The following is a 25,466-nucleotide window of genomic DNA, read 5'->3' as shown; positions in this document are numbered from 1 at the left end:
GACACCTCATCGCACGGCATCAGACAGACAACATTCACACTCACTTACACACTAGGGTCAATTTAGTGTTGCAAATCAACATATCCCCAGGCGCATGCCTTTGGCGGTGGGAGGAAGCCGGAGAACCTGGAGGGAACCCACGCAATCACGGGGAGGACATGCACTCCACTCCACACAGAAAGACCTCAAGCCCGGGGTTCCAACACAGGACCTCCTTTTTGTGAGGCACACGCACTAACCCCTGTTTCACCGTGCAGACCCCCCTATTTAAATGAGGATTCTGCCTGTATAGAGGCTGTCAACATGGAAACACTCATTTCCCTCCACATTTATGGCATTATACCATCAAACCTGTGTTGTTTCTTCACGTTGCCATACAGCACACAAATGTAATGTCTACCACTTTTTCTGAGCTATATTGAAGCTCAATCAAAACAAATGAACCTACTTTTAGCAAACTTACATCTATCCTACTTTCAGTAGGATTGATGTGTCTGGAATGACCCAGATGCAAAAAAATATTGTACTAAAGTTTTTTCACATAGGAGATATGTCCATATACAGTATATAATAAACTAACAATTGATAAAAATGCCACCAGACACTAAAACGAATCAATTTAATTTGTTTTAATCAGCGCCTTAAGTAATCCGGCAGTTATAAAATGACTAAATATATGTATTGAATAGAAAATGTCAAAAAAAAAAAAAAATCTGACAGCCTAAATATGATGACATGCACATAAAATATTCTCTCTCAATAGTCTTTCTCGATCATTGATTTGTGTGTAACTTTTGCACAAACAAAATATGGATGCGGTTTTGGTTTTCATAATTCACATTGCAAATGCTAAATGATTAGATTTTCAATTCCTCCACCCAGAATTGTGTCAGTTTTGACAATGAGCCTATTTATGAAGATAAGACACGCTAAATGGATTGTGCTCTCTATATCGATCAATTCAGATTCAGGGAACTTTGTCATACCAGCAACATGAGACACATGAGATGGCATGGAATTTTGTACCCGAGGTCCTAGATTTAGCCCAATGAGTACCACATAACGGTAGTACACAATGTTTCAAATAGAAGAGGATACAAATATAGTATAGCATTGGCTAACAACAATAGATTATAAATACAATACATTGTGATCTTGAAATTGTTACTTGTTTTTCTGGCTTCCCCTTCTGCTCAGACAGCATCCCAGATGGGGCTCTGCAAACATTCCATATTCTCGCTGGCTACCTCCAGAGTATGAAGACACGTGGGGGGCGCCAAAAGGCTGGGACCCACACCACACCTACCACAACTTCAGCCTGCCTCCAGTGAGACCCCAGTAGTGGACTCCCACACCCTCCTCATTGCATCCTGTAAATGTCTCTCTTCTTTTTGGTTGTCTGTTGAGGTCCGTCTAGTGTCGCAGGAGGTTTTGTTCACTCACAACGACAACATCTCACTGGACTCCACTCTGTCCCACCTGCTGGTCGAGTGGGGCCAGTGGATAGACCACGACTTGGTGCTGACCCCACAGAGTGCTAGCACGGCGGCTTTCCGTACCGGAGAAGACTGCACTCGCACTTGTAGCCGAGAAACACCGTGCTTTCCCATTCAGGTGTTTTATCGTCATTCTTTTTTAAACAGTTCTTGTATTGAGAGAGCAAATTATCTTAACATGAAGCTTCTACTTAGATCCCACAGTCTGATCCCAGACATGGCACCCAGAGTTGCATGCCTTTCTTCCGCTCTGCTCCAACCTGCGTGGATAACGTTCTACTCCATCATCGGCGTGAGCAGCTCAACGCCATCACCTCCTTTGTGGACGCCAGTATGGTGTACGGCAGCTCCGACAGCCAGGCTGCGGCGCTGCGTGACCACTCCTCACCTCTCGGCTCCATGGCCTGCAACTCGCAGCACTCGGATGGGGAGTTGGCGTACATGCCCTTCCTGCCACGCCAACAGGCTCACTTGGACCCTTGCGGTCCTCGAGAGCGGTCTATGCCTCGACGCAACAACACATTTTGCTTCCGAGCCGGTGCGTGCGTCGGTTCACGTCCTCTTTGTCTCAACAGTGGCGCTCACAAGTCATGTTTGACAGGTGATTCTAGAGCCAATGAGCACCTGGGCATGGTTGTCCTGCACACACTCTTCCTACGTGAACACAACAGGCTGGTCAAAGAGCTTCACAGACTCAACCCCCACTGGAGTCCCAACACGCTCTACCAAGAAGCCCGAAAGATAGTAGGAGCGATCCATCAGGTTTGATCTGACTCTAAAAAGAGCAACTTTACTTTTTGGGGGAGTTTTCCCAATTGTTTAGCATCATTATGACAGACAAGAACCCATGGCTTTTTTATAGGATCCTAAAGATGATAAAAACGCTTGCAAAATGCGGCTAATGGAATTCACTATTGTCGCCTTCAAAGCGCTGTAAAACAACTTCAAAACCGTCTATCAACATTTTATATACACAATACAAGTATATATACACACAATACAAGTATTATATATATATATATATATATATATATATATATATATATATACACAGTGGGGCAAAAAAGTATTTAGTCACCCACCGATTGTGCAAGTTCTCCCACTTAAAATGATGACAGAGGTCTGTAATTTTCATCATAAGTACACTTTAACTCAGAGACAGAATGTGAAAAAAAAATCCAGGAATTCACATTGTAGTTATTTTAAAGATTTTTTTGTAAATTATGGTGGAAATAAGTATTTGGTCAACCATTCAAAGCTCTCACTGATGGAAGGAGGTTTCGGCTCAAAATCTCACGATACATGGCCCCATTCATTCTTTCCTTAACACGGATCAATCGTCCTGTCCCCTTAGCAGAAAAACAGCCCCAAAGCATGATGTTTCCACCCCCATGCTTCACAGTAGGTTTGGTGTTCTTGGGATGCAACTCAGTATTCTTCTTCCTCCAAACACGACGAGTTGAGTTTATACCAAAAAGTTCTATTTTGGTTTCATCCGACCACATGACATTCTCCCAATCCTCCACTGTATCATCCATGTATCCATTTTGGTATAAACTCAATTTGTCGTGTTTGGAGGAAGAAGAATACTGACTTGCATCTCAAGAACACCACACCTACTGTGAAGCATGGGGGTGGAAACATCATGCTTTGGGGCTGTTTTTCTGCTAAGGGGACACGACGATTGGTCCGTGTTAAGGAAAGAATGAATGGGGCCATGTATCGTGAGATTTTGAGCCAAAACCTCCTTCCATCAGTGAGAGATTTGAATGGTTGACCAAATACTTATTTTCCAACATAATTTACAAATAAATTCTTTAAAATTCCTACAATGTGAATTCCTGGATTTTTTTTTCACATTCTGGCTCTCACAGTTGAAGTGTACCCATGATGAACATTACAGACCTCTGTGCAAGTTCTCCCCCTTAAAATGATGACAATCGGTGGCTGACTAAATACTCTTTTGCCCCACTGTGTGTATAGATATATATATATAAATATAAATAATGTAGTACCAGACACACTCAGAACAATATGTAATAAAATATTTACCATATATTTGGTTATTTTTTGCATTACCGCAATGTCTTTCCTCAGCGCATTTATTTCCGTTTCCATAGCAGCACACTTCTGACTTCCAGTAACAAATGTGTGTTCCTACTTCCGGATTCAAACTCAAATGTGTTCCAAGAAGGCAGACATGGTAAGAGACAACAAAAACAACTATTTTTGGACAAATTAGGATTTACAACCTTATTTTTTTTTAAGCTGAGTATACGGAGGATGAATTGCTGCTTATAGAAGCAATAGACAACATTCCAAATACTGTAAGTGCAGTTGCCCTTTAAGCTTTGAAATTAACCATAGTTGAATTGGCAGACAAATGTTTATATTTAGTATGTATGTGAATAGACTAACAGATATTTATATCATGTGTGACAGTGAATTGACTAACTTGTATTTTGTGTGTGTATATGAATTGACATGATGTGAATGGACTGACAACATGTTTAGTGTAAATATAAACAAACATGTTTAGACACAGTAACTAAAATACAAATATGCGTGTATTTTAATTGAGATTCTGTCTGTATATTGGTAATTAGGGTTGTGCGATAAAGACAATCTACAATATAAATTATATTAATTTGGCTGACAATAGAGCTTTCAATACCATTGTCATATTGTGATAATGCAATTGACAGCGATGAGAGATGGCGTCAACGTAATGTAGCGTGCAGCGGGAGCCAGCGGCTAACGTCCCTCCACAGTGTGAATCCTTGCCTCCATTGCAGCAAGTAAATATGTTTTTACACGTAACATTATCCCTGGAGGATGAGCAACAGCTAAACATGCTAACACTACAACCCGTAGGAAGATACAAGAAGTCATGCTAATCCTTAAGCTCGAACTCTTGAATGTACACAGGGGTGGGCAGATCAATAAAAATATCGACAGTAACAATAACAAGTATAATATCAGTATACCGTCCATACTACTGTGATTAGATTGATATGTTTTATGTTGTTATCGTTTACAAACTTTTTATGTTAAGGCATAAAGAAATTATTTGAATATTGATTAAATAATTGTAATATTTTTGTTATTATAATTGTGATCAAAATTTGAATGTTCAATGATCTTGAAATAATAAATGTATCAGTACCAGCACCCTGTAACTACTTGGTATTGGCTCGATATCCAAATTTGTAGTCGCCCAAAACTAATGTAAAGTATCCAAACAAAGAATAGGTGCTCATTACATTATACTTTACCGGCAGTGTGCATAGAACCATGTTACAACAAAAAGTAACTAGATATCAACAGTAAAACATGTAATAGATATACTGTTCATACGAACTATATCCTACATTGTTTCTGACTTCACCCTTTGATGCTCTCCAGATCTTAACATGGGAGCACTACCTGCCACGAGTCCTCGGAGAGAAGGCCATTTCAATGCACATGCCTCCCTTTGAGGGTTATGACCCTAACGTAGATCCCAGCATCGCCAACGTCTTTGCCACTGCTGCTTTTCGCTTTGCTCACGTTACTGTGCAGCCAGTTGTGTCCAGACTGGGGCCAGGGTATACCTCTAACTCCCAGCATCCCTCACTTCCACTGCATCATTCTCTGTTCGCCTCGTGGAGGGTTGTCCAGGAGGGTAAGCTTTTGTCTCTATCATCAAATAAGGTTGGACTTTTGTGAAGCTTATCAAATAACCTCATGCCGTTTGTTTCTTGGGATTTAATGCTCTCGTTGTCATCAGGTGGTATAGACCCTGTGCTACGTGGCCTCTTGTTGTCTCCTGCAAAGCTACAGACACCAGATCAGATGATGGTGGAGGAGCTAACTGAGCATCTATTTCAAGCTCAAGGAGGGATGTCTCTGGACCTTGGGGCCCTCAACCTTCAGAGAGGCCGGGACCACGGCCTACCAGGTACCAGCTTATTCACTGCTTCATTTTACACAGAAGCTATACATAACCATCTTCATCCAATCCCCACCAGGCTACAGTTCATGGCGGAAGTTCTGCGATCTCTCTGTTCCCAATACAACATCTGAGCTTGCAGATATTCTCGGCAACTCGGCTTTAGCACACAAGTTCCAGCAACTGTACGGGACTCCACACAACATTGATGTGTGGGTGGGGGCCATCTCTGAACCTGCGCTACCCGGAGGCAGAGTGGGACCACTGTTGTCTTGTCTCCTGGCCAGACAGTTCGCCACCCTTAGAGATGGAGACAGGTACCAGCAACAAAATCTCAACTGGAGACTCTTTCAGATACTGCAGACATGTCTTGTGTGAAGGTTTTGGTGGGAGAAGGAGGGAGTATTCACCAGTTCACAGAGGACACACCTCCACGCCATCTCTCTATCTCGAATCATTTGTGACAACAGCCACATCAGCAACGTGCCCAAAGACCCCTTCTCACGCACAGACAGCCCTGATGCCATGCAGGCCTGCTCCAGCCCTTTCATCCCCCACCTCGACCTCAGCCCATGGAAAGAACCACACTCAGGTGAGAAAGAAACAAATAGAACAAAGACGCAATTTGTCCATCAGATTTTGTTGAACATCGTAACCTTTTCCCAAAGATCCAAAGTGTGGTCCTATACCAAGAATTCAGAGGGGCTACTCTTTACTGTGTGAATCTGTAATCATCTACGAGTGTCAGTTTGGCTTCAAGCTGCAAGGTTCTCCATCAATCAGCTGTGACAGTCACAGTCTGCAGTGGAGCCCATCACCTCCAACATGCCAAGGTACAAAAATATTACTGTAAAACACCCTCAACTGAACTACACTGGGACTGTACTTAAAGTATTTGACTTTTTGTTGCAGATATCAATGAATGTGAACAGCAGATTCCTGTGTGTCCACAAAACACAGAGTGTCTGAACTTGCCAGGTTCCTTTTTTTGCTCAGGTTGGTTCACAGACTTGTACATTAGTACTTTCTTATACCACTGTTTAAAATCCTCTCTCGAAAACACATCTATGATACTGTGCTATTGGTTGTTTAGCATATAGCTTCTTTTGTTGCAGCCCTACAAGAGTAAAATCTGAGTTAAGATTGTTGCTAACCTTAATGATGTAGATGTGAACACCGTTGCCGTTTGTGTGCACTGATTCAGAACTTTCTCCAACGTCTGATGTGTCAGTTGTGACTGCGGCCATAGTAGTGATCTGTTGTGTTGCCGGCTTACTGATCATCATCAGCTGTTTTCGAAGGTAAGTCACAATAAAAGTACACCAGTCTGAAAACATTTAAACAATATAATAACAGAAAATGTGTTTCAGGTATTTACCCAGCAAAGAAGATATAGTCTGTGCGGGATGTTGTCAAGGGAAAAGCTAAACAACCATTTTAAAATAATCTGTGAACTAAATTAAGCTTTTAATGGTAATGGAAACTTGTAACATGAATGTTGATTTCTAGTTCAACATAAGTATGAAAGGAAGAGGTCATGTTTTGTTCTTTGTGCTGTATATTATGTCACCAACCACACTGTACTCAATTATTAACAGAAACAAATGACTTATTGAGGTCAACTGCAAACTGTGTTAGAGGACTGAATTTACAAAGCTATTCTAAAGCCGGAAACCAAAGGCTTACTGGCGGGTCTACAATCATTTTCTTTTCATACAGACCCTCTGAGAGGGATGTGGCCTCAAGTGTTTATTCAGTATGCCTGAGTTGAAATCCTTCTTACAAACCTGTGAAACCACTGTGGGTGTGTCTTTTGTTTTACATTGCTATACACAGGCCAGTCAGTGTTGACCTGAGGCTTATGGGTCACTTTAAAATAAATACAAATAACTTGTCACAGTGTTGACCTGAGGCTTACGGGTCACTTGAAAATAATTACAAAGAACTTTTAGAAAATGTATGGCATATCAGACTTTAAATGGAATGTTGTTGACAGTTACCGTCAGTACACTAGGTTTGGAGATCTCAAAGTCCTATAGAGGCCAATAAATGTTTATTGCACTTTTGTACCGATACATTTCTTCATGTTCAGTTTCAAAATAGAGTTTTCTTGAGTTGACGGTTAAAAATAATATGTAAATTAACAATTCATACCATAAGGTAAAAAAGCCAATTCCAATAGCATAATATGGCCTTGGACTGCATTCATGCTCAGTTGTAAATGGCTCATACAGTACAGTACATACAAAATGTAGTGTTGATTTGAGAAGTACAGAACGTGACTCCTCTGGTTTATTAAAGCGTTTCCAATACATGTCAGTAGCACAGCACAGCTGTGGAGGACGGAACATTTCATCAATTAAATAGGGCGAGCCAACACGAGACTGCAGCTGCTGCTTCTTAACAAGGCATCAAGAACAGGAAGTGCAAGCTTGCAAAATTCCAGACAATGCTGGGTCATGGCACATATTTTCATGGCTGAGTTTGTGTGTTGATTGTACCTTCCGAGGTAATATTTACAAAGTAACTTGTAGTGTAAAGCTGGACTCAATATTGATGTAAGTCTTTGAGCATAATAAAAACTACTTTTTCCTTCTATTTTCTTCTTGTGATGGGGCATTTTTTCAACTGACCTCTCCAGCACTAAAGCTCTGATTAATGACCACATTTTAAGCCTGATGTGTTGTAGTCATCTCCTCACGCTGGTCCACTGGGTGTCTAACCCTGCTCCGTAAGGTAGAAACCCAACTTGGCCACAGTCATTTCTCTTCGGTGACGCATCACCTCCCAGAACATCTGCTCCGCTGGATTCCAGCAACAACATATTTTGTTAGGTCTGGGTAAAGCAGGAACTGTGAGTTCATGAATTAACTTACCATCGTGTCTGATCAGGCCCTGCTGAATGTAGCGGATATAGGTAAAAAAATTGCACACTGCCGTGATCTGTTAAAGGATTAAATGAGGCCGTGTAAAAAGCAGTAGTTGCACCGCATAGTGACAAACCTTAAAGAGACACTTACCCGTGCTCGACTTGAGGGGGAGATGTAGTAGTAACTCCCATTGTCGCCAAGTTTAATGCGATGTCTGCACAGTCGTGACACGCCACTTAACGCACATTTTCTAAAAGCAGACCAACATTGATGATTGTTAAAACAACTGAAGCTACAATAATGGCTGCATGCGGTTTCATTTCAGCAAACAATAAACACTCAATTGTGGGCTTTTGGGTAAAAAGGCAGATCCTGGCTGGGAATGGTGCAACATTAGGCAAAAAAAAGAAGTGCAAGAGATTCAGTTAGTCCGACTGCAATGCTGGCATGGTTAGAGTTTATACACATGCGTCCGTGGAATTTATTGACATATTTGAGCACAAAATGAGCTGTGTCAGCACAAGAGTCATCTTATTCTGCAGTGAACACTATGTGTTAGTGAAAAATTTAAAATGTTCCCAAGAGGACTTACGTCTCTACTGCTGCCCTACAGCCACTGGAAACACAAGATTTGGAAGTGAGACAGTGATTGGTAAAATGCCTTCTAATTGAAGCTCCCTGGTGGTGACAAGTGGTAAAGCAGGAAGAAACCCAAATAACAGTGAAACATCTGAAGTCATACAGTTCAGAATCTGACCCCAATTTCGAGGGAAATACAAGAGAATATAAATAAGAGTTGTGCTGGAACTGTAACCATCACATTAACGTCCAGATTTTCTTATTCTTTGGCTTTTTTCTGACACAGATAGTGTAGACAGAGAGATGAATAGTACTTTATTGATTCCTTCAGGAGAGTGTAGTGGTAGTAGTAATTTATTTTGGACATGTTGGAAAAAGAAATAAAAGAAAACAACCATAATAATACAGTAAAGTACAGATACAGAAACAAATACTTTATGATCAAAAGCCTTTAAAATTAAAACAATACTTAATGATTAAGTTTTTCATACACAAAAAGGAGTGTGAAAAGTGAAACTTAATTACTACTATGATATCCCTTATTCATTAATTAACTACTTAGCAAGTTTTGTCATTATTATATCTCTATACAATGATTTATTTGTTGGTCATATTTTAATATATTATTAATAATCTTTATGTCACATATAAACACTTTCTTAATTGCTAAGAGAAGATGAATATCCACTGGAAGTTCTACATGTAAAGCAGTAAGATCCAGAGTCACGTTTATACATTTAAGTGGTTGACTTCTTTTTACATTTGTAAAGGATAAGTGTACTAGGTTGAAAATGGGGAAGAGTCAGATGTGCTGAAGCTGGGCGATATGGACAAAAAACTATATCTCGATATATTTTTTTACTTATGAACTCGATATATATCTCGATATATTTTCCGGTGAAAGCATACATACAAGTATATTCAAATTTGAGCAAGATTCACTGAAATTGAACTCAATGACAACTGTACTGTAAACAGTCAGTGGCACTTTTATTAACCCAGTTAGTCAAGATGGGTATTAACAACACAGAAAATAAACTGTTTAAGTAGCACATAATTACATAACATAAATAAAACACAAAAATATTCTTTCTACGTAAACTAAAATATCATCCATCCCATCCATTTTCTACCGCATGTCCCGTTCAGGGTCGCGGGGGGTGCTGAAGCATATCTCAGCTGTAGCTGTGCAAATTATTCAAAATGTATCAAACTCAGATAAAAAATAAATTTGTAGCCAGGCACTTTTTAATTCCCAGTCGACGATGTAATGGAATGTCACACACATACGGATCTGGCCAGCGCCATGTAAGTGACTTGAATTAATTGTGCGGCTATGATCTTCCTCACTTCGGCATACATTTTTGGCAGCATTTGTCGTGCGAAATGGCAACTTCAGAACAAGGGGCTTAAATGATAAACAACTCAAAAGAATGTTTTATCCAGACACATACATTTGCCCAAATGTGGCCAAGTAGACGCATTGTGGGTTTCCTGGATGTTGTTTACATCGCTAAAAGAAAAATCTAAAGAAGAGAATCCCTCTGCCATCTTCCACTAGTTGTTTTCATATATAAATCGCCCTCTTGAATATCCCCTCTACTATGATTCCCTCGCCGTCATTTGGGATGTCTGTTATGATTTCCCTTCCTGGTTTCATGACCCACCCATATTTTGCCTCTGATTGGCCTGTCTCTAATGTTTTGCCCTACTCTTAACCAATCGTGACTCATCATAGTAAACAACCAACCGATCATGGATGTTCTTATACGTGCAAGCACGTCTTCGAAGGAGGAAGGGGAGGGGTTTAATAGCCCTGAATGGAGTGTTGCGAGGGAGTGGGAAGCGAGAGAAAACAAGGAACACAAGAAATAAGTGTTTTTTGGTCATTTCAATGTGAAATCAATTATATTGAAATTACAGTATTTTCTTAATCCACATCTTGTTTAAAAATATATCAATATATCTAACAAACTCAATATATCGCCCAGCCCTAGGATGCACTGTATTACACCATCTTTTGTCATTTAAGTCAAACTGTTGTATAGTTATGTCTTTAGCAGTGTATTTGGAATGACAGTTAAGCATGTTTAAATGTGATATTGTACATTTAAAAAAAGTTTCACGCTGGTGAACCTTTGACCATTATTTCTCAAAAAACAAATTTAGACCGCATTTGACCTCAGAGGTTCCACGTAGAAAAGGAATTCAACATGTGGCGCCAGCTTAGTAGTGAATGGTGAAATAACAATATAGTTGTTGTTACAGAGACAACTCACTTAGGACCTCCACACTCTACTGCCGAGACTTTAACCATTGGTAACGCTGACAAGGCCACAGGCTCAATAGTCAAAGAGTTGTTTTCCACAGCACTCTGTACAAGCTGGGACAGCTGTGTGAACAGAAGAAGTCACACAGATTACACTTCTATCCATCCATCCATTACTTACCGCTTGTCCTTCTCAGAAAAATGTAAGACAATGGAAGATTCTAACCTCTGAGCGCGTAAAGGAGAGGGAGGGTGTTATTTCCTCTCTGTAGATCCGACTCATGAGGGCAGACGAGCGATCTAGGCTGGGCTTTTCCTTCCACATCAGGAATTCGGCAAAGAGAACTGAATCTATCTGCAGAAAGACAACAATCTCTCACTCATTTAGTCTATCAACATAAAGTGCAGGGTGTTAGGGTCACTTTGGCTCCATCCACAGCCTAAAAACAACAAACTCAACAACAAGCTCAGCATGATGGAGGGACGAAACTGTTACCTCTCTGCTGTCAGTCCCTAAACAATTCCTCTGCTCCTGACAATAGGGATCAAAGGTCACACTAAAAAACTGACCAGGAAGCAGGCAGAGAATCAAAGAGAGGAGAGCAGGGACATCAGGCTGAGAGACAGACAGAAGCAAACAGAAAAAGGAGAAGTTATGACCAAGAAAGGAAAGAAACAAGCTCAGTCCAGTAGCTACAGATGAAAGTTAGGAGAATAACAGGAAGAACAATGTGTTAGAATAAGAGTTGTTGACACCATTTCTTACCTCGCTGTCCTCTTTGACAATAGTCTGAAGAGAAACAGATGATGTTTCAGAACTTCCAGGTGGGGACGGGTAACTGCCGTTCACACTCTTGTTGCGAGTTTGACCTGCAATCATTTTATGCGCCCCCCAGGCAACTGGAAGCTGCAGCTGGGGATGCAGCTGGGGATTTGGAGAGGATGGCGTGGACGTCAAGACCATAGACTTGAGCACGGTCACTTCTGCTTGCAGGACGTCAATCTGACAACCAGTTACAGAAATGTATGAATGAGCTGGAGATGACAATGATGCATCCTCCTGGACATTTTATGTATGTTCTCATTCAATCCAACAAGTAAAATAATGAAATTGAATGTTTTCTACTGAGGAACTTGGTACCTTACAGTTCTACTGTTACGAATAAGACATACCGTATTTTAAAACCTTTTCTCATTCCTGCGCTTACCAAAGGCATGCGGTAAAAGTAAGCATGCGCTAAGTATTTTAAAACCTCTTCTCACTCCGGCATTTACTAAAGGCATGCAGTAAAAATTAGAGTGTGATGTAAGCTTGGACCTTAAATCATACTGAATAGCTCTTAATCTTCTTCCTTTTATGCGATTTCAACTTACCGGTATTGAAAACAGCCTCCTCCATTTTGAAAATGACGACAGGGGAAGTGACACTCGTGACGTCACAAGTTTGACCAGGCGGTAATACTAAGCAGGCGCTAATTATTTTGCGAAGCAAGTTTGACCCGGCAGTAATTCAAGGCAAGCGCATACTATATGCTTTGCGGAAATTCAAGGAAATACGGTACTTTTTTATGTTTTGATGTAACTCAAGTTGAGACTCGTTATAAATCCAATAATAACTCTACTAAATGTTCATTTTTGAACATGCTCTAAATATTCTAAAATAGCATGGAAGAACATCACACACCTTGCCTTGAGCCTCCTTCAGTTGTTTCTCTGATGCTGCTTGTTTGACATTTGCTTCACGCACCATCTTGTGAGCTTCCTGATGCAAGTATAGAAAACAACTGAAGTTGATTACACATTCAAACAAGCAGTTTTATGTGTACATTAATTAGGCCTGGGCCGATAACAAATTTTGCTTAATGATATATTGACCATGAATTATTACACGATAAAGAATATTATTGCCATTATTTTTTATGAGACCAATTTAACCATTGTTGTAATAACACACAATAATAATGCATGTATATCCTTTCAAATGCAATTAACTTGAATTTCTCGTGTGTTTTAACATTATAATTGGAATGATGTTTAAATCTTCAAGTTAAATAAAACAAACAAATAATAATAATTTAATATATTTTGACTCTTAGCAAAATTTTGCACTTGAATAATAATTACAACCAAAAGCAATAAAATATCTTCAAAAGATATTCTCAAATATACACCACCATAGATCACAGTAAATAAAATAGCTCAATAAAGTATTGACAAAGTGGCACTGCAACATTGGACACACAGGCCAGACCTATAGAATTGGCGGCTTTCATTTGGCACATCAAACGTCACCCACATAAAAAAAACTTTCAAACTAGGGTTGATCATGTCTGCAATACTCCCGCCGCCCCGCAAGGAGCAACAGCGAGGCATGTGTCACAATGAAGCAGCAGTGGCATGCAGAGAGGAAGATTACTCTTCAACTCTGAAAAAAAAAATCACAATAAATTGCAAAAATTTGAATTTTAACATTCGACTGGACAACAAAGTATGAATGTTCTACCTCGAGCAAGTGCTCGAGTCATTGTTTACTGGCATACTTTTTAAGCGATGGATGCATTGATCCAGACAGGCAGCAACACTGGTAAAAAATCCCTGCGGTTAGTTAAACATTTGTAAGTAGATATTGTGCATGAAGATATTTAGTTTGTTTTATATTGCAATTGCTGACTTCATGATGTCTTTTGTATTTGTGGTCTTTTTGTTTTTTGTCTGAAAGTAACTTTGGGCAATCGGAGCTCGTTAGAAACATGTATCGCTAAATTTGACTAGTAGATGGTGATAACGCTGGACCTTAGGTGTGCTGTTTGGTGTGTGTCAGAATAATTGTATCCAAGTTATCACAAAACATTGTGTTTCAATGAGTTCCCGGCGAGAAGACAAAAGCTTTCTTTGATCTTATCAATCAAAATGTTTGTAAAACTCCACTGTGTGGGATGGGAAGCGACATGAAGGTGTGGGTTTCTTTGATGTATTGTAATCCACAGGAAGATTTTCTCTTGACCCGAGTTCTACAAAGTGGAGAGGAAGCATGACCTGACCCCCCTCCAGCCACCTTTTCTTTGAACTGTTTTTTAACCAAAAGGCGATGGCTGTTTACGACCCCCCTTCCTTTAGAAACAGCTGTTGCCATGTAATCAGGGAAAGTCCAAATGAAAGAGGAGGTGTACAATCTTTCGTTAGAGCATGGTGGAACACAGTACAAGGGTACAGTCTACGTGTTTCTCCTCATTGAGCCAAATTTAAAATTCTGTCTATGTTTAATTCCTTGCTTCTTTGTCTGTATAATAGATGTCATCAGTGTTTGAACCTGACATATTCTGTATGTTGTGTAATTTCTATATGTGTAAACACTTGTAGTTAATCGGGCCCTTCGTGACCTTTGATCATTCAGGCGGTACTGCATCAAAAACAGACATCAGTGTGTAAAGGATATCATCACCTGGGCTCAGGAACACTTCAGAAAACCACTGTCAGTAAATACAGTTCGTCGCCACATCTGTTAGTGCAAGTTAAAACTCCACCATGAAAAGCGACAGCCATTTATCAACAACACCCAGAAATGCCGTCGGCTTCTAAGATGGACTGATGCAAAGTGGAAAAGTGTTCGGTGATCTGACAAGTCCACATTTCAAATTGTTTTAGGAAACTGTGGGCGTCGTGTCCTCCGGACCAAAGAGGAAAAGAACCATCCGGACCAGCATCTGTGATGGTATGGGGGGGTATTAGTGCCCAAGGCCTGTGTAACTTACACCTCTGAGAAGGCACCATTAATGCTGAAAGGTACATAGAGGTTTTGGAGTAACATATGTTGCCATCCAAGCAAAGTCTTCTTCAACGTCCCCTGCTTATTTCAGCAAGACAATGCAAAGCCACATTCTGCACGTGTTTCAAACAGTGTGACTTCATAGTAAAAAGAGTGCGAGTACTTGACTGGCTTGCCTGTAGTCCAGACCGTCTCCCTTGAAAATGTGTGCCGCATTATGAAGCGTAAAATAAGACAACGAAGACCACGAACTGTTGAACAACTTAACCTTTACATCAAGCAAGCATGGGAAAGAATTCCACCTGAAAAGTTTCAAAAATTGGTTTCTTTAACAATTACTGAGTGTTATTAAATGGAAAGGCCATGTAACACAATGGTAAAAATGCACCTGTGCCAACTTTTTTTGCAATGTGTTGCTGCCATTAAATTCTAAGTTAATGATTATTTGCAAAACAAAATTTTGTTTCTCAGTTCAAACATTAAATAACTTGTCTTTGCAGTGTACTCAATTGAATGTGAGTTGAAAAGTATTTGCAAATCATTTTATTGTTTGTATTTACTATTTACACAACGTGCCAACTTCAATGGTTTTAGATTTCGTAGATTACGCAAGAAGAACACTAACAAGACATGACAACATGACAGCACTTTCAAAAATCCCAGTTTTATAACTCTAATAAATGGCAACATGTGTTTGGCGATATACTTAACCACACTGAGCGCACACTATTTTGCAATGTTTTGTTTACACTGACCTGGCTTGTTCACCAAAGCCGAAGTGAGTGCGCACTGTCGGGTGTGGTGTTTCAAGTGGGCATGCAGTTTTGTTGTAGTTGCGCACCTTCGACGAAAGGCATAATTTTTCTTGAAGCATGCACATTTATCGACGCTGGAAAACTTTAATTTTATCGTCAATTAATTGACTTATCAGATATCGGCCCATGCCTAACATTTACCTCCTTATATTGTTAAATTAATTTAGCTTAATAAAGTTGCTGACCTCAAACAGACTTGCAGTCAGTTCCTCCAGTTCTTGTTCCAGCTGATTCCTGACCTGAGACAAACGCTCACACTCCTTATCTTTGAGTTTCAGTTCCTGGAAAGAGAAGAGACGAGAACCCACTGAACACTGTAACCTACTTTTCAACCCCTTGTAACACAATACAGTGCATATTAAATAGATTACAACACCCTCTTTGCAGCATCCAGTTGTTCACTGAGGATCTCCGAGCCCTTTTCACAAATTTTTTTCCCTCGGATTTCCAGCGAAGAGCTACGCAGGCAGGAGTCGACATCATGGTCTAGTCCTGATGAGGGCTCACCTTTGCCTCTTCCTCCCAACTTGGGCTCTGGATCCAGATCTACCAACCTTAACATGATCACAACCATGTTCACCGTTAACATTCCCTCCTCACAATGATATGAATTATTTGTAAAGTGAAGTATATTTATATAGCGCTTTTCTCAAGTGACTCAAAGCGCTTTACATAGTGAAACCCAATATCTAAGTTACATTTAAACCAGTGTGGGTGGCACTGGGAGCAGGTGAGTAAAGTGTCTTGCCCAAGGACACAACAGCAGTGACTAGGATGGCACAAGCGGGAATCGAACCTGCAACCCTCAAGTTGCTGACACGGCCACTCTACCAACCGAGCTATGCCGCCCCCCTATTCCATTGCCCATTAGTAACTCAAATTAAATTAAGTAATTAGTACTACAGTGATACTTTTACTTCTGTGATGTAAAAATGGGCAGCTACCCACTACCAGGCCTAAAATATAGGTCATTTGTATGCATGTGTGTCATTTCCCTAATGTGTTAATGTTAAAACATGTATTTCAACCTATCAGGCCTTTTAATTTTCAATGCAAGAGTCTGACCATTGCGTAAAGCAGGTTTATTCAATTAAATTGACCTTGGGGCCACATTTACATAAAGCTAAAGAATAAGGGGCCGGACAGCTCCCTTCAGTAATATTCTTATTTTGAAAACCAGTATTCTCTGTAGTGGACATTTATTTTTGGTCTGTTTCTTTTGGCAGAGTTTTCAGAAAAAATGTTGTCCACTCCTTTAGGTTAAAATCAATGCAACAATCTGCAAAGTTGGTTAAACTGGTCCAAGTTCATCTATACAACAGGAGTGCTCTAGAGTTTTTATTAGATTAAATTTGCTGCAAAAATGTTCAACTCTCCCACAAGTTTTGAAATGAACTCAGGAGCCAGTCTGTCATCATTCCAGGGTTGTTTTCGGCACCGGACCTGCCAGTTGAATAGCCCAGGTGTATAAGTCTTCCCCAGCATGCAGACAACATGCAAACACAACACATAATTGATCTTATGAGTGAGAGTTAGGCTTATTGCTCCAAGTAAATACTTCATGCTCCTGGGAAAATTGGAGCTATGTTGCCCATTAGACTAACTCAGTGTTTTTCAACCTTTTTTTGAGCGGAAGCGCAGTTTTTTTCTTTGAAAAAATCCGGATACACACCACCAGCAGAAATAAGTAAAAAATGAAACTCAGCGGACAATAAAAAGTCTTTGTCGCATTGTTGGACATGAATTTAAACCATAACAAACCATGCATCACTATAGCTTGTCTGAAAGTAGGTGTACCGTCACGACCTGTCACATCACGCAGTGACTTATTTTGAGTTTTTTGGTGTTTTCCCGCGCGTAGTGTTTTAGTTCTTGTCTTGCGCTCCTATTGTGGTGGCTTTTCCTGTTTTGTTGGTATTTTCCTGTTGCAGTTTCACGTCTTCCTTTGAGCGATATTCCTCACACATGCATTGTTTTAGCAATCAATAACATTTAAGTTGTTGCTATCTTTTTTTGTGTGGACATTGTTAATTTTGTCATTTCATGTATGGATGTACTTTGGGGACACTGTCTCTGCTCCAAACACTGTAAGTCTTTGCGGTCATCCAGCATTCTGTTTTTGTTTACTTTGTAGCAAGTTCAGTTTCAGTTTTGTTTTGCAGAGCCACCCCTAAGCTTCAATGCCTTTTCTTAGGGGCACTCACCTTTTGTTTATTTTTGGTTTAGGCATTAGATACCTTTTTACAATGCAGGTTGCCTCCCGCTGTCACCTGCATATTGTGATCAAGACAAACCATCGTCGTCTCACACGACCTGTTCCCGACATCTCCAAAGCAATTAGCTACCAGCTGCCATTTACTGATATGGAAGAGAGTAACATGGTTACTCTGCCAAGCTCTTGGCAGCACCGACACCCAACAAGAGCACATTATTTAAGGATTATAATTACTGGTTTGCAAAACATATTTTTAACCCAAACAGATGAAACTGCATAATCTCTCACAGCACCTCAGACTTTATTTCATGGCACATTAGTGTGCACAGTGGTTGAAAAACACTGGACTAACTGATTTTTTTCCAAACGTTATGCAACTGTAAATTCACAATCGGTTATTTCTGCATTGTGCATTATGCAAAATTGCTATTGTTTCGACAACAAAAGTGTTTAATTTATTTTTATTTAACTAAAATGTGTTTGTTGGGATTCAGCACTATAATTCCAGGTTTCTATAACATTTTGGAAACATCTTAATTTATGAGTTTTAGTAATATTTGTGGTTTAGTTGGTCTTTCGCTTAAATGGGAACCACGTGACTTGAATATCTGGTTTATATAGAAATGTTAACAACTTACAGTACATACATGGTCTTCAAGTCCATACTGTGAAGGTGTGTTTTTTTTCTTCATCTTACATAAATAGTCACCACGAACCATGAATATATTAGTTGTCAAGTTTGCCCATTAGACTAATGTTTTTCAAAATGTTACGCAACTTTAAATTCACAATTAGTTATCTCTGCATTGTGCACAATTACTATTGTTTCTACTACGAAAGTGTTTTTTTTTTTTTATTGTTAACTAAAATATGAGTTTGTTGGGATTCAGCACTATTATTCGATATTTCTATACAATTTTGTAAACATCTTTAATTAAGAGTGTTAGGAATATTTGTGGTTTAGTCAGTCTTCCACATTAAATGGGAGCGACGTGACTTGAATATCTGGTTTATATAGAAATGTTAATAATTTACATGCATGGTCTTCAAGTCCATACCGTAAAGGTATGTTTTTTTTCTTCGCCTTCCATAAATAGTTACCACGAACCATGAATATATTACTTGTCAAGTTTGCCCATTAGTTTAACTGATATTTTCCAAAACGTTATGCAACTGTAAATTCTCAATCTGTAATCTCTGCATTGTGCATTATGCACAATTACTATTGTTTCTACTATGAAAGTGTTTTTTTATTATTGTTTAGCTAAAATGAGAGTTTGTTTGGATTCAGCACTATGATTCCATATTTCTATAAAATTTTGTAAACATCTTAAATTGTGAGTGTTAGTAACATTTGTGGTTTAGACCAGTGGTCCCCAACCACGGTACCGGGCCGTGGCCCGATTGGTACCGGGCCGCAGAATAATTTTTTATTCATTTTTATTAAAAAATAAAAAAAATAAAAAAATAAAAAATATTATTTATTTATTTATTTAATCAACATAAAAAACACAATATACACTTACAATTAGTGCACCAACCTCAAAAACGTCCCTTTTTCATGACAAACGTTCCCTTTTTCATGACAAAGAAAAAAAAAAAATAAATTAAAAAAAAAAAGGATTTTCTCCCCCATCCATCCATTTTTCTACCGCTTGTCCCTTATCGGGGTCGCTGTTTAACTAAAATGTGAGTTTGTTGGGATTTAGCACAATAATTCCATATTTCTATACAATTTTGTAAACATCTTAAATTGTGAGTGTTAGTAATATTTGTGGATTAGTCAGTCCTCCACTTTAAATGGGAGCCATCTGACTCCAACATCTGTTTTACAAACAAATGTTAATAACTTACATGTAAGGTCTTCGAGTCCATACTGTAAAGGTATGTTTTTTTTCCTTTGTCTTACATAAATAGTTACAACAAACCATGAATATATTACTTGTCAAGATTGCCCATTAGATTAACTGATGTTTTCCAAAACGTTATGCAACTGTAAATTCTCAATCAATTATCTCTGTATTGTGCATTATGCACGATTACTATTGTTTCTACTACGAAAGTGTTTTTTTATTATTGTTTAACTAAAATGAGAGTTTGTTGGGATTCAGCCCTATAATACCATTTCTGTACAATTTTGAAAACATCTTAAATTGGGAGTGTTAGTCATATTTGTGGTTTATTCAGTCCTTCACTTTAAATGGGAGCCACGAGATTCCAACATCTGGTTTACATACAAATGTTAATAACTTACATGTATGGTATTCGAGTCCATACTGTAAAGGTATGTTTTTTTTCCTTTATCTAACATAAATAGTTACAACAAACCATGATTACTTGTCAAGATTGCCCATTAGATTAACTGATGTTTTCCAAAACGTTATGCAACTGTAAATTCTCAATCAATTATCTCTGCATTGTGCATTATGCACAATTACTATTGTTTCTACTACAAAAGTGTTTTTTTATTATTGTTTAACTAAAATGAGAGTTTGTTGGGATTCAGCGCTATAATGCCATATTTCTGTACAATTTTGGAAACATCTTAAATTGTGAGTGTTAGTAATATTTGTGGTTTAGTCAGTCCTTCACTTTAAATGGGAGCCACGTGACTCCAACATCTGGTTTACATACAAATGTTAATAACTTACATGTATGGTCTTCGAGTCCATACTGTAAAGGTATGTTTTTTTTCCTTTGTCTTACATAAATAGTTACAACAAACCATGAATATATTACTTGTCAAGATTGCTCATTATATTAACTGATGTTTTCCAAAACGTTATGCAACTGTAAATTCTCAATCAATTATCTCTGCATTGTGCATTATGCACAATTACTATTGTTTCTACTACGAAAGTGTTTTTTTTATTATTGTTTAACTAAAATGAGAGTTTGTTGGGATTCAACACTATAATACCATTTCTGTACAATTTTGAAAACATCTTAAATTGGGAGTGTTAGTCATATTTGTGGTTTATTCAGTCCTTCACTTTAAATGGGAGCCACGAGATTCCAACATCTGGTTTACATACAAATGTTAATAACTTACATGTATGGTATTCGAGTCCACACTGTAAAGGTATGTTTTTTTTCCTTTATCTAACATAAATAGTTACAACAAACCATGATTACTTGTCAAGATTGCCCATTAGATTAACTGATGTTTTCCAAAACGTTATGCAACTGTAAATTCTCAATCAATTATCTCTGCATTGTGCATTATGCACAATTACTATTGTTTTTACTACAAAAGTGTTTTTTTATTATTGTTTAACTAAAATGAGAGTTTGTTGGGATTCAGCGCTATAATGCCATATTTCTGTACAATTTTGGAAACATCTTAAATTGTGAGTGTTAGTAATATTTGTGGTTTAGTCAGTCCTTCACTTTAAATGGGAGCCACGTGACTCCAACATCTGGTTTACATACATATGTTAATAACTTACATGTATGGTCTTCGAGTCCATACTGTAAAGGTATGTTTTTTTTCCTTTGTCTTACATAAATAGTTACAACAAACCATGAATATATTACTTGTCAAGATTGCTCATTATATTAACTGATGTTTTCCAAAACGTTATGCAACTGTAAATTCTCAATCAATTATCTCTGCATTGTGCATTATGCACAATTACTATTGTTTCTACTACGAAAGTGTTTTTTTTATTATTGTTTAACTAAAATGAGAGTTTGTTGGGATTCAGCACTATAATACCATTTCTGTACAATTTTGAAAACATCTTAAATTGGGAGTGTTAGTCATATTTGTGGTTTATTCAGTCCTTCACTTTAAATGGGAGCCACGAGATTCCAACATCTGGTTTACATACAAATGTTAATAACTTACATGTATGGTATTCGAGTCCATACTGTAAAGGTATGTTTTTTTTCCTTTATCTAACATAAATAGTTACAGCAAACCATGATTACTTGTCAAGATTGCCCATTAGATTAACTGATGTTTTCCAAAACGTTATGCAACTGTAAATTCTCAATCAATTATCTCTGCATTGTGCATAATGCACAATTACTATTGTTTCTACTACAAAAGTGTTTTTTTATTATTGTTTAACTAAAATGAGAGTTTGTTGGGATTCAGCGCTATAATACCATATTTCTGTACAATTTTGGAAACATCTTAAATTGTGAGTGTTAGTAATATTTGTGGTTTAGTCAGTCCTTCACTTTAAATGGGAGCCACGTGACTCCAACATCTGGTTTACATACAAATGTTAATAACTTACATGTATGGTCTTCGAGTCCATACCGTAAAGGTATGGGTTTTTTTCTTCGTCTTACATAAATATGTTAGTTGTCAACAACAAATTATGAAAAGGAGCGGCTAACATTACTAAGTTAAAGCTAAGAATTCACGCGTTAAGCTAGCAAAGCTACTCACAACTTTAGGAGCTTTTGTGTGCAATAAAGAGTCATATTTACCCTGCCAGCTTCCCCGAGAGAATTAAGACACAACCGTCACCTCAGCTTCTCCGCCGTCCTCCAGCTGTCGTTGGCGTTAAGTTGGCGAATAAGCGGCGAGCTGCGAGTGAACTGGACATTAGTTTGAAATCAGTGCCGCAGACAGCGCGCGAAGGAATGCGGACGCTGACGTAAACAACCGCGGGCTGACGTAAACAAGCACGGGCGCAGCAACCAACAAAAAGCCCGAGTTGCACAGCAAATATAATTGTTTCTCCTCGGTTTCTTTCTGTTCCGTTCCCCCTGCCAGGCAGTCATCAGAAGTTACTGACATTTCTGAAAAGGACGAAAGAAACACTGCACGGTGGGTCCGCTGTCATGTCACGTGACAACACGCCCGCCGCGAGCGGCCTGGCGCGCGTCCACGTGATCCCCACGTCACCACTTTCCAGATTTCGCCGACACTTTGTTTTAATAACTTCCTCCTCTCGACTTCAACATGTCAATAGCTTCACTGCAGCTGTCGTCTTCTGGATAATGAGGCAACCCTCAAATCTAGACTCCAAACATCCCAGAATAAGCTAATCCGGTTACTTTTAGACCTCCACCCCAGATCACACCTCAATCCAACCCACTTCTCCAAAGTGGGCTGGCTCAGGGTGGAGGACAGAGTAAAACAACTTGCACTGAGCCTAGTCTATAAAATCCGCTACACCTCCTTGATACCGAAGTACATGTCAAATTACTTCCTTAACGTAAATGACCGCCATAACCACAACACCAGGGGGAGCTCCACAAACCACGTTAAACCCAGATTCCGATCTAACAAAGGTCTTAACTCATTCTCTTTCTATGCCACATCAATGTGGAATGCACTCCCAACAGGTATAAAAGTAAGTGCATCTCTATATTCCTTCAAAACCGCTCTAAAACAACACCTCCAGGCAACTTCAACACTTTACTAATACCCTCCTCCATTCACATCCCATCTCCCCGGATTATAAACAACTCAAATGTACTTCTAATGTATATACTTGTTCTTATGCTATCTGAACTCACTATGTTCTCTGCTGGCTGTACATATCTTACTAAATAAGACCTACACTGTTTCAATGTCCACATTTCTCTGTTGATGCAATTGTTGATGACTGAAGTTCTGATATCAACCAAAGCTCCTCATCCCACCCCCCGATTGTAAATAATGTAAATAATTCAATGTACATACTATGATGATTAACTTGTGTGATGACTGTATTATGTTGATAGTATATATTTGTACCATGAATTGATTAACGTGGACTCTGACTTAAACAAGTTGAAAAACTTATTCGGGTGTTACCATTTAGTGGTCAATTGTACGGAATATGTACTGAACTGTGCAATCTACTAATAAAAGTATCAATCAATCAATCAATCAAACCACCATACAAAACGTGTGTGGTAAAAAGTTTGTACAAAACCAGTGGACTTGGCACGTTGTGTAAATCGTGAATAAAAACTTCACGGTGGTAGAGGGATTAGTGCGTCTGCCTCACAATACGAAGGTCCTGAGTAGTCAGGGTTCAATCCCGGGCTCGGGATCTTTCTGTGTGGAGTTTGCATGTCCTCCCCGTGACTGCGTGCAGGGTTCCCTCCGGGTACTCAACCTGCCAATCAACCTGGACTGTAGCATGTTTACAGTAATCCAATGACAATCAACAGGGTCTATCTGTGTTGGCCTAGTGATGAGATGGCAACTTGTCCAGGGTGTAATCTGCCTCCCGCCTGAATGCAGTTGTGATAGGCACTAGAACAGCCTCCTCCCCGACCCCGAAACGGATAAGCGGTAGAAAACAGTTGGATGGAAGTATTATACACCAGGAGTGTCAACGCCATGGCCCACGAGCCAGATCCGGCCCGTGAATGAATTATCTGTGGCCGAAGGGATGATATTTGATTAGTATTACAACCGGCCCGCAGGCCGCAGCCGCCTGCTGCTGTTTTGCAAGCACCAGTACTCCGTCACTGTTGACGGTGTGAATTTTAAAATTCAAGTCATAAAAGTGGGGTCCCACAATAAATTTATGGGGTCCGACTTTTCTGTAACCTTTGTGAAAACAAATGATAAACATATGCATTATCCTGTTATATTTCACATTCTATATTGTGTTTTGGAAAAAGGTTGTCAAACGTTACATAATTCATTAAAAAACAAAATAGGAAAAAAAATAATTTGTATGCATATGTACATTTATTCAGTTATAAACATTCATTCATTTTCTTCTTTCCTTCATGGATCTAAACTTTACCGCTGCTGGTAGTTTTTTCTATATTTTTATTTTAATATTTTCAGAATGTGTTTGTTCTATTTTTGGGCAAAGTAAAACAAACAAAAAACATCTGAACACCCCTGTTACACACACACACACACAAACCAGCAATGTCACCAGTAGATCATAGCACTTACTAAGCGTCCAATCACATTATTGTGATGTCAAATATACTGCAGACATGCTGTGACGAAATGCTGGGTTTGCTTACCTTCCTACCACACAGCCTTGGTCGTCAGCACCTCTCCTCCTGCTGGACAAGTTCTTAGAGCGTGAAGGCGTCCCAAAAAACACTGCAGAGGAATACACAGCGATTCCCGACCTGCTCTTTAGGACTTCGTAGGCTGGACTGGAGGTTGAGGGTGGTGGTGAGGACGAAATGTGAACACTGTGAATTCCCTCAAAGGCATCCATGTTCTGCTCTCTTAAATATATTGCTCGATGTCTCCACTGGTTCCGGAAGTATACATGTATGTGTAGGGCCCTTTGACTTCTGCTGGCACCTGAAGAGAGGTAACCGATACAATGATCAGTAGTGAATACAATGCATTCTTTTCTGCTGACTCAGATCATTCCAGGAAACAAAGACATGCAACATGTTTCTTCTACCTCTAATTAAACGATCAAGCATACTCACCAAATGTAGCCCAAAACTCTGTCCTCTTGCTTGTAGCTCATAAGTGACTGATCAGCAAGTTTTAACAAAGTTCAACTGTGTCCGCACTCCGACCCTGCTGCTGCTGCTTTGTGTGTGTGGACTTGACAGCAAGGGTTAATCACTAACACCTTCTTAC

General features: G+C 39.1%; 2 protein-coding genes across 3 annotated transcripts in view; one reads left to right on the top strand and one right to left on the bottom strand.

Annotated features, from left to right (window-relative positions):
- The window catches only part of epx (eosinophil peroxidase), a 10,680-nt gene extending 2,573 nt beyond the window's left edge, over positions 1-8,107 (top strand). Inside the window, 12 exon segments of the mRNA XM_061917216.1 lie at positions 1,198-1,327; positions 1,408-1,687; positions 1,690-2,034; positions 2,098-2,258; positions 4,902-5,160; positions 5,266-5,436; positions 5,507-5,744; positions 5,808-6,019; positions 6,096-6,260; positions 6,340-6,423; positions 6,632-6,728; positions 6,798-8,107. Of these exon segments, the coding sequence (XP_061773200.1) occupies positions 1,198-1,327; positions 1,408-1,687; positions 1,690-2,034; positions 2,098-2,258; positions 4,902-5,160; positions 5,266-5,436; positions 5,507-5,744; positions 5,808-6,019; positions 6,096-6,260; positions 6,340-6,423; positions 6,632-6,728; positions 6,798-6,855 (2,200 nt within the window). The 3' untranslated portion in view covers positions 6,856-8,107.
- rab3il1 (RAB3A interacting protein (rabin3)-like 1) lies at positions 7,680-25,466 on the bottom strand. Of its 2 annotated transcripts, XM_061917214.1 has the most exons (12): positions 25,310-25,466; positions 24,884-25,175; positions 16,103-16,280; positions 15,912-16,007; positions 12,830-12,907; positions 11,912-12,148; positions 11,372-11,500; positions 11,156-11,268; positions 8,890-8,913; positions 8,448-8,547; positions 8,304-8,370; positions 7,680-8,231 (listed from the first exon to the last, which is right to left on the bottom strand). In XM_061917214.1, exons 2-12 carry the CDS (start codon positions 25,084-25,086, stop codon positions 8,146-8,148), a joined length of 1,311 nt encoding a protein of 436 aa, XP_061773198.1. In that variant the 5' UTR covers positions 25,087-25,175; positions 25,310-25,466; the 3' UTR covers positions 7,680-8,145. The 2 variants fall into 2 exon arrangements, with proteins under 2 accessions (XP_061773198.1, XP_061773199.1); XM_061917215.1 differs by lacking the exon at positions 8,890-8,913.

Source organism: Nerophis ophidion, linkage group LG12 (genome assembly GCF_033978795.1).
Source record: "Nerophis ophidion isolate RoL-2023_Sa linkage group LG12, RoL_Noph_v1.0, whole genome shotgun sequence".
Taxonomy (NCBI): domain Eukaryota; kingdom Metazoa; phylum Chordata; class Actinopteri; order Syngnathiformes; family Syngnathidae; genus Nerophis; species Nerophis ophidion.
The sequence above is the reverse complement of the archived record's forward strand: the minus strand, read 5'-3'. Positions and strand labels throughout refer to the sequence as shown.

What these genes read in the sequence shown, in the direction of transcription:
- rab3il1 (XM_061917214.1), bottom strand. Translation starts at nt 25,086, where the DNA reads ATGGATGCCTTTGAGGGAATTCACAGTGTTCACATTTCGTCCTCACCA. An exon ending in CAAGGCTGTGTGGTAGGAAG is followed by an intron (nt 16,281 to 24,883) that starts GTAAGCAAACCC and finishes GATCATGTTAAG; the next exon opens with GTTGGTAGATCTGGATCCAG. An exon ending in TGAAGGAGGCTCAAGGCAAG is followed by an intron (nt 12,149 to 12,829) that starts GTGTGTGATGTT and finishes ACTGGTTGTCAG; the next exon opens with ATTGACGTCCTGCAAGCAGA.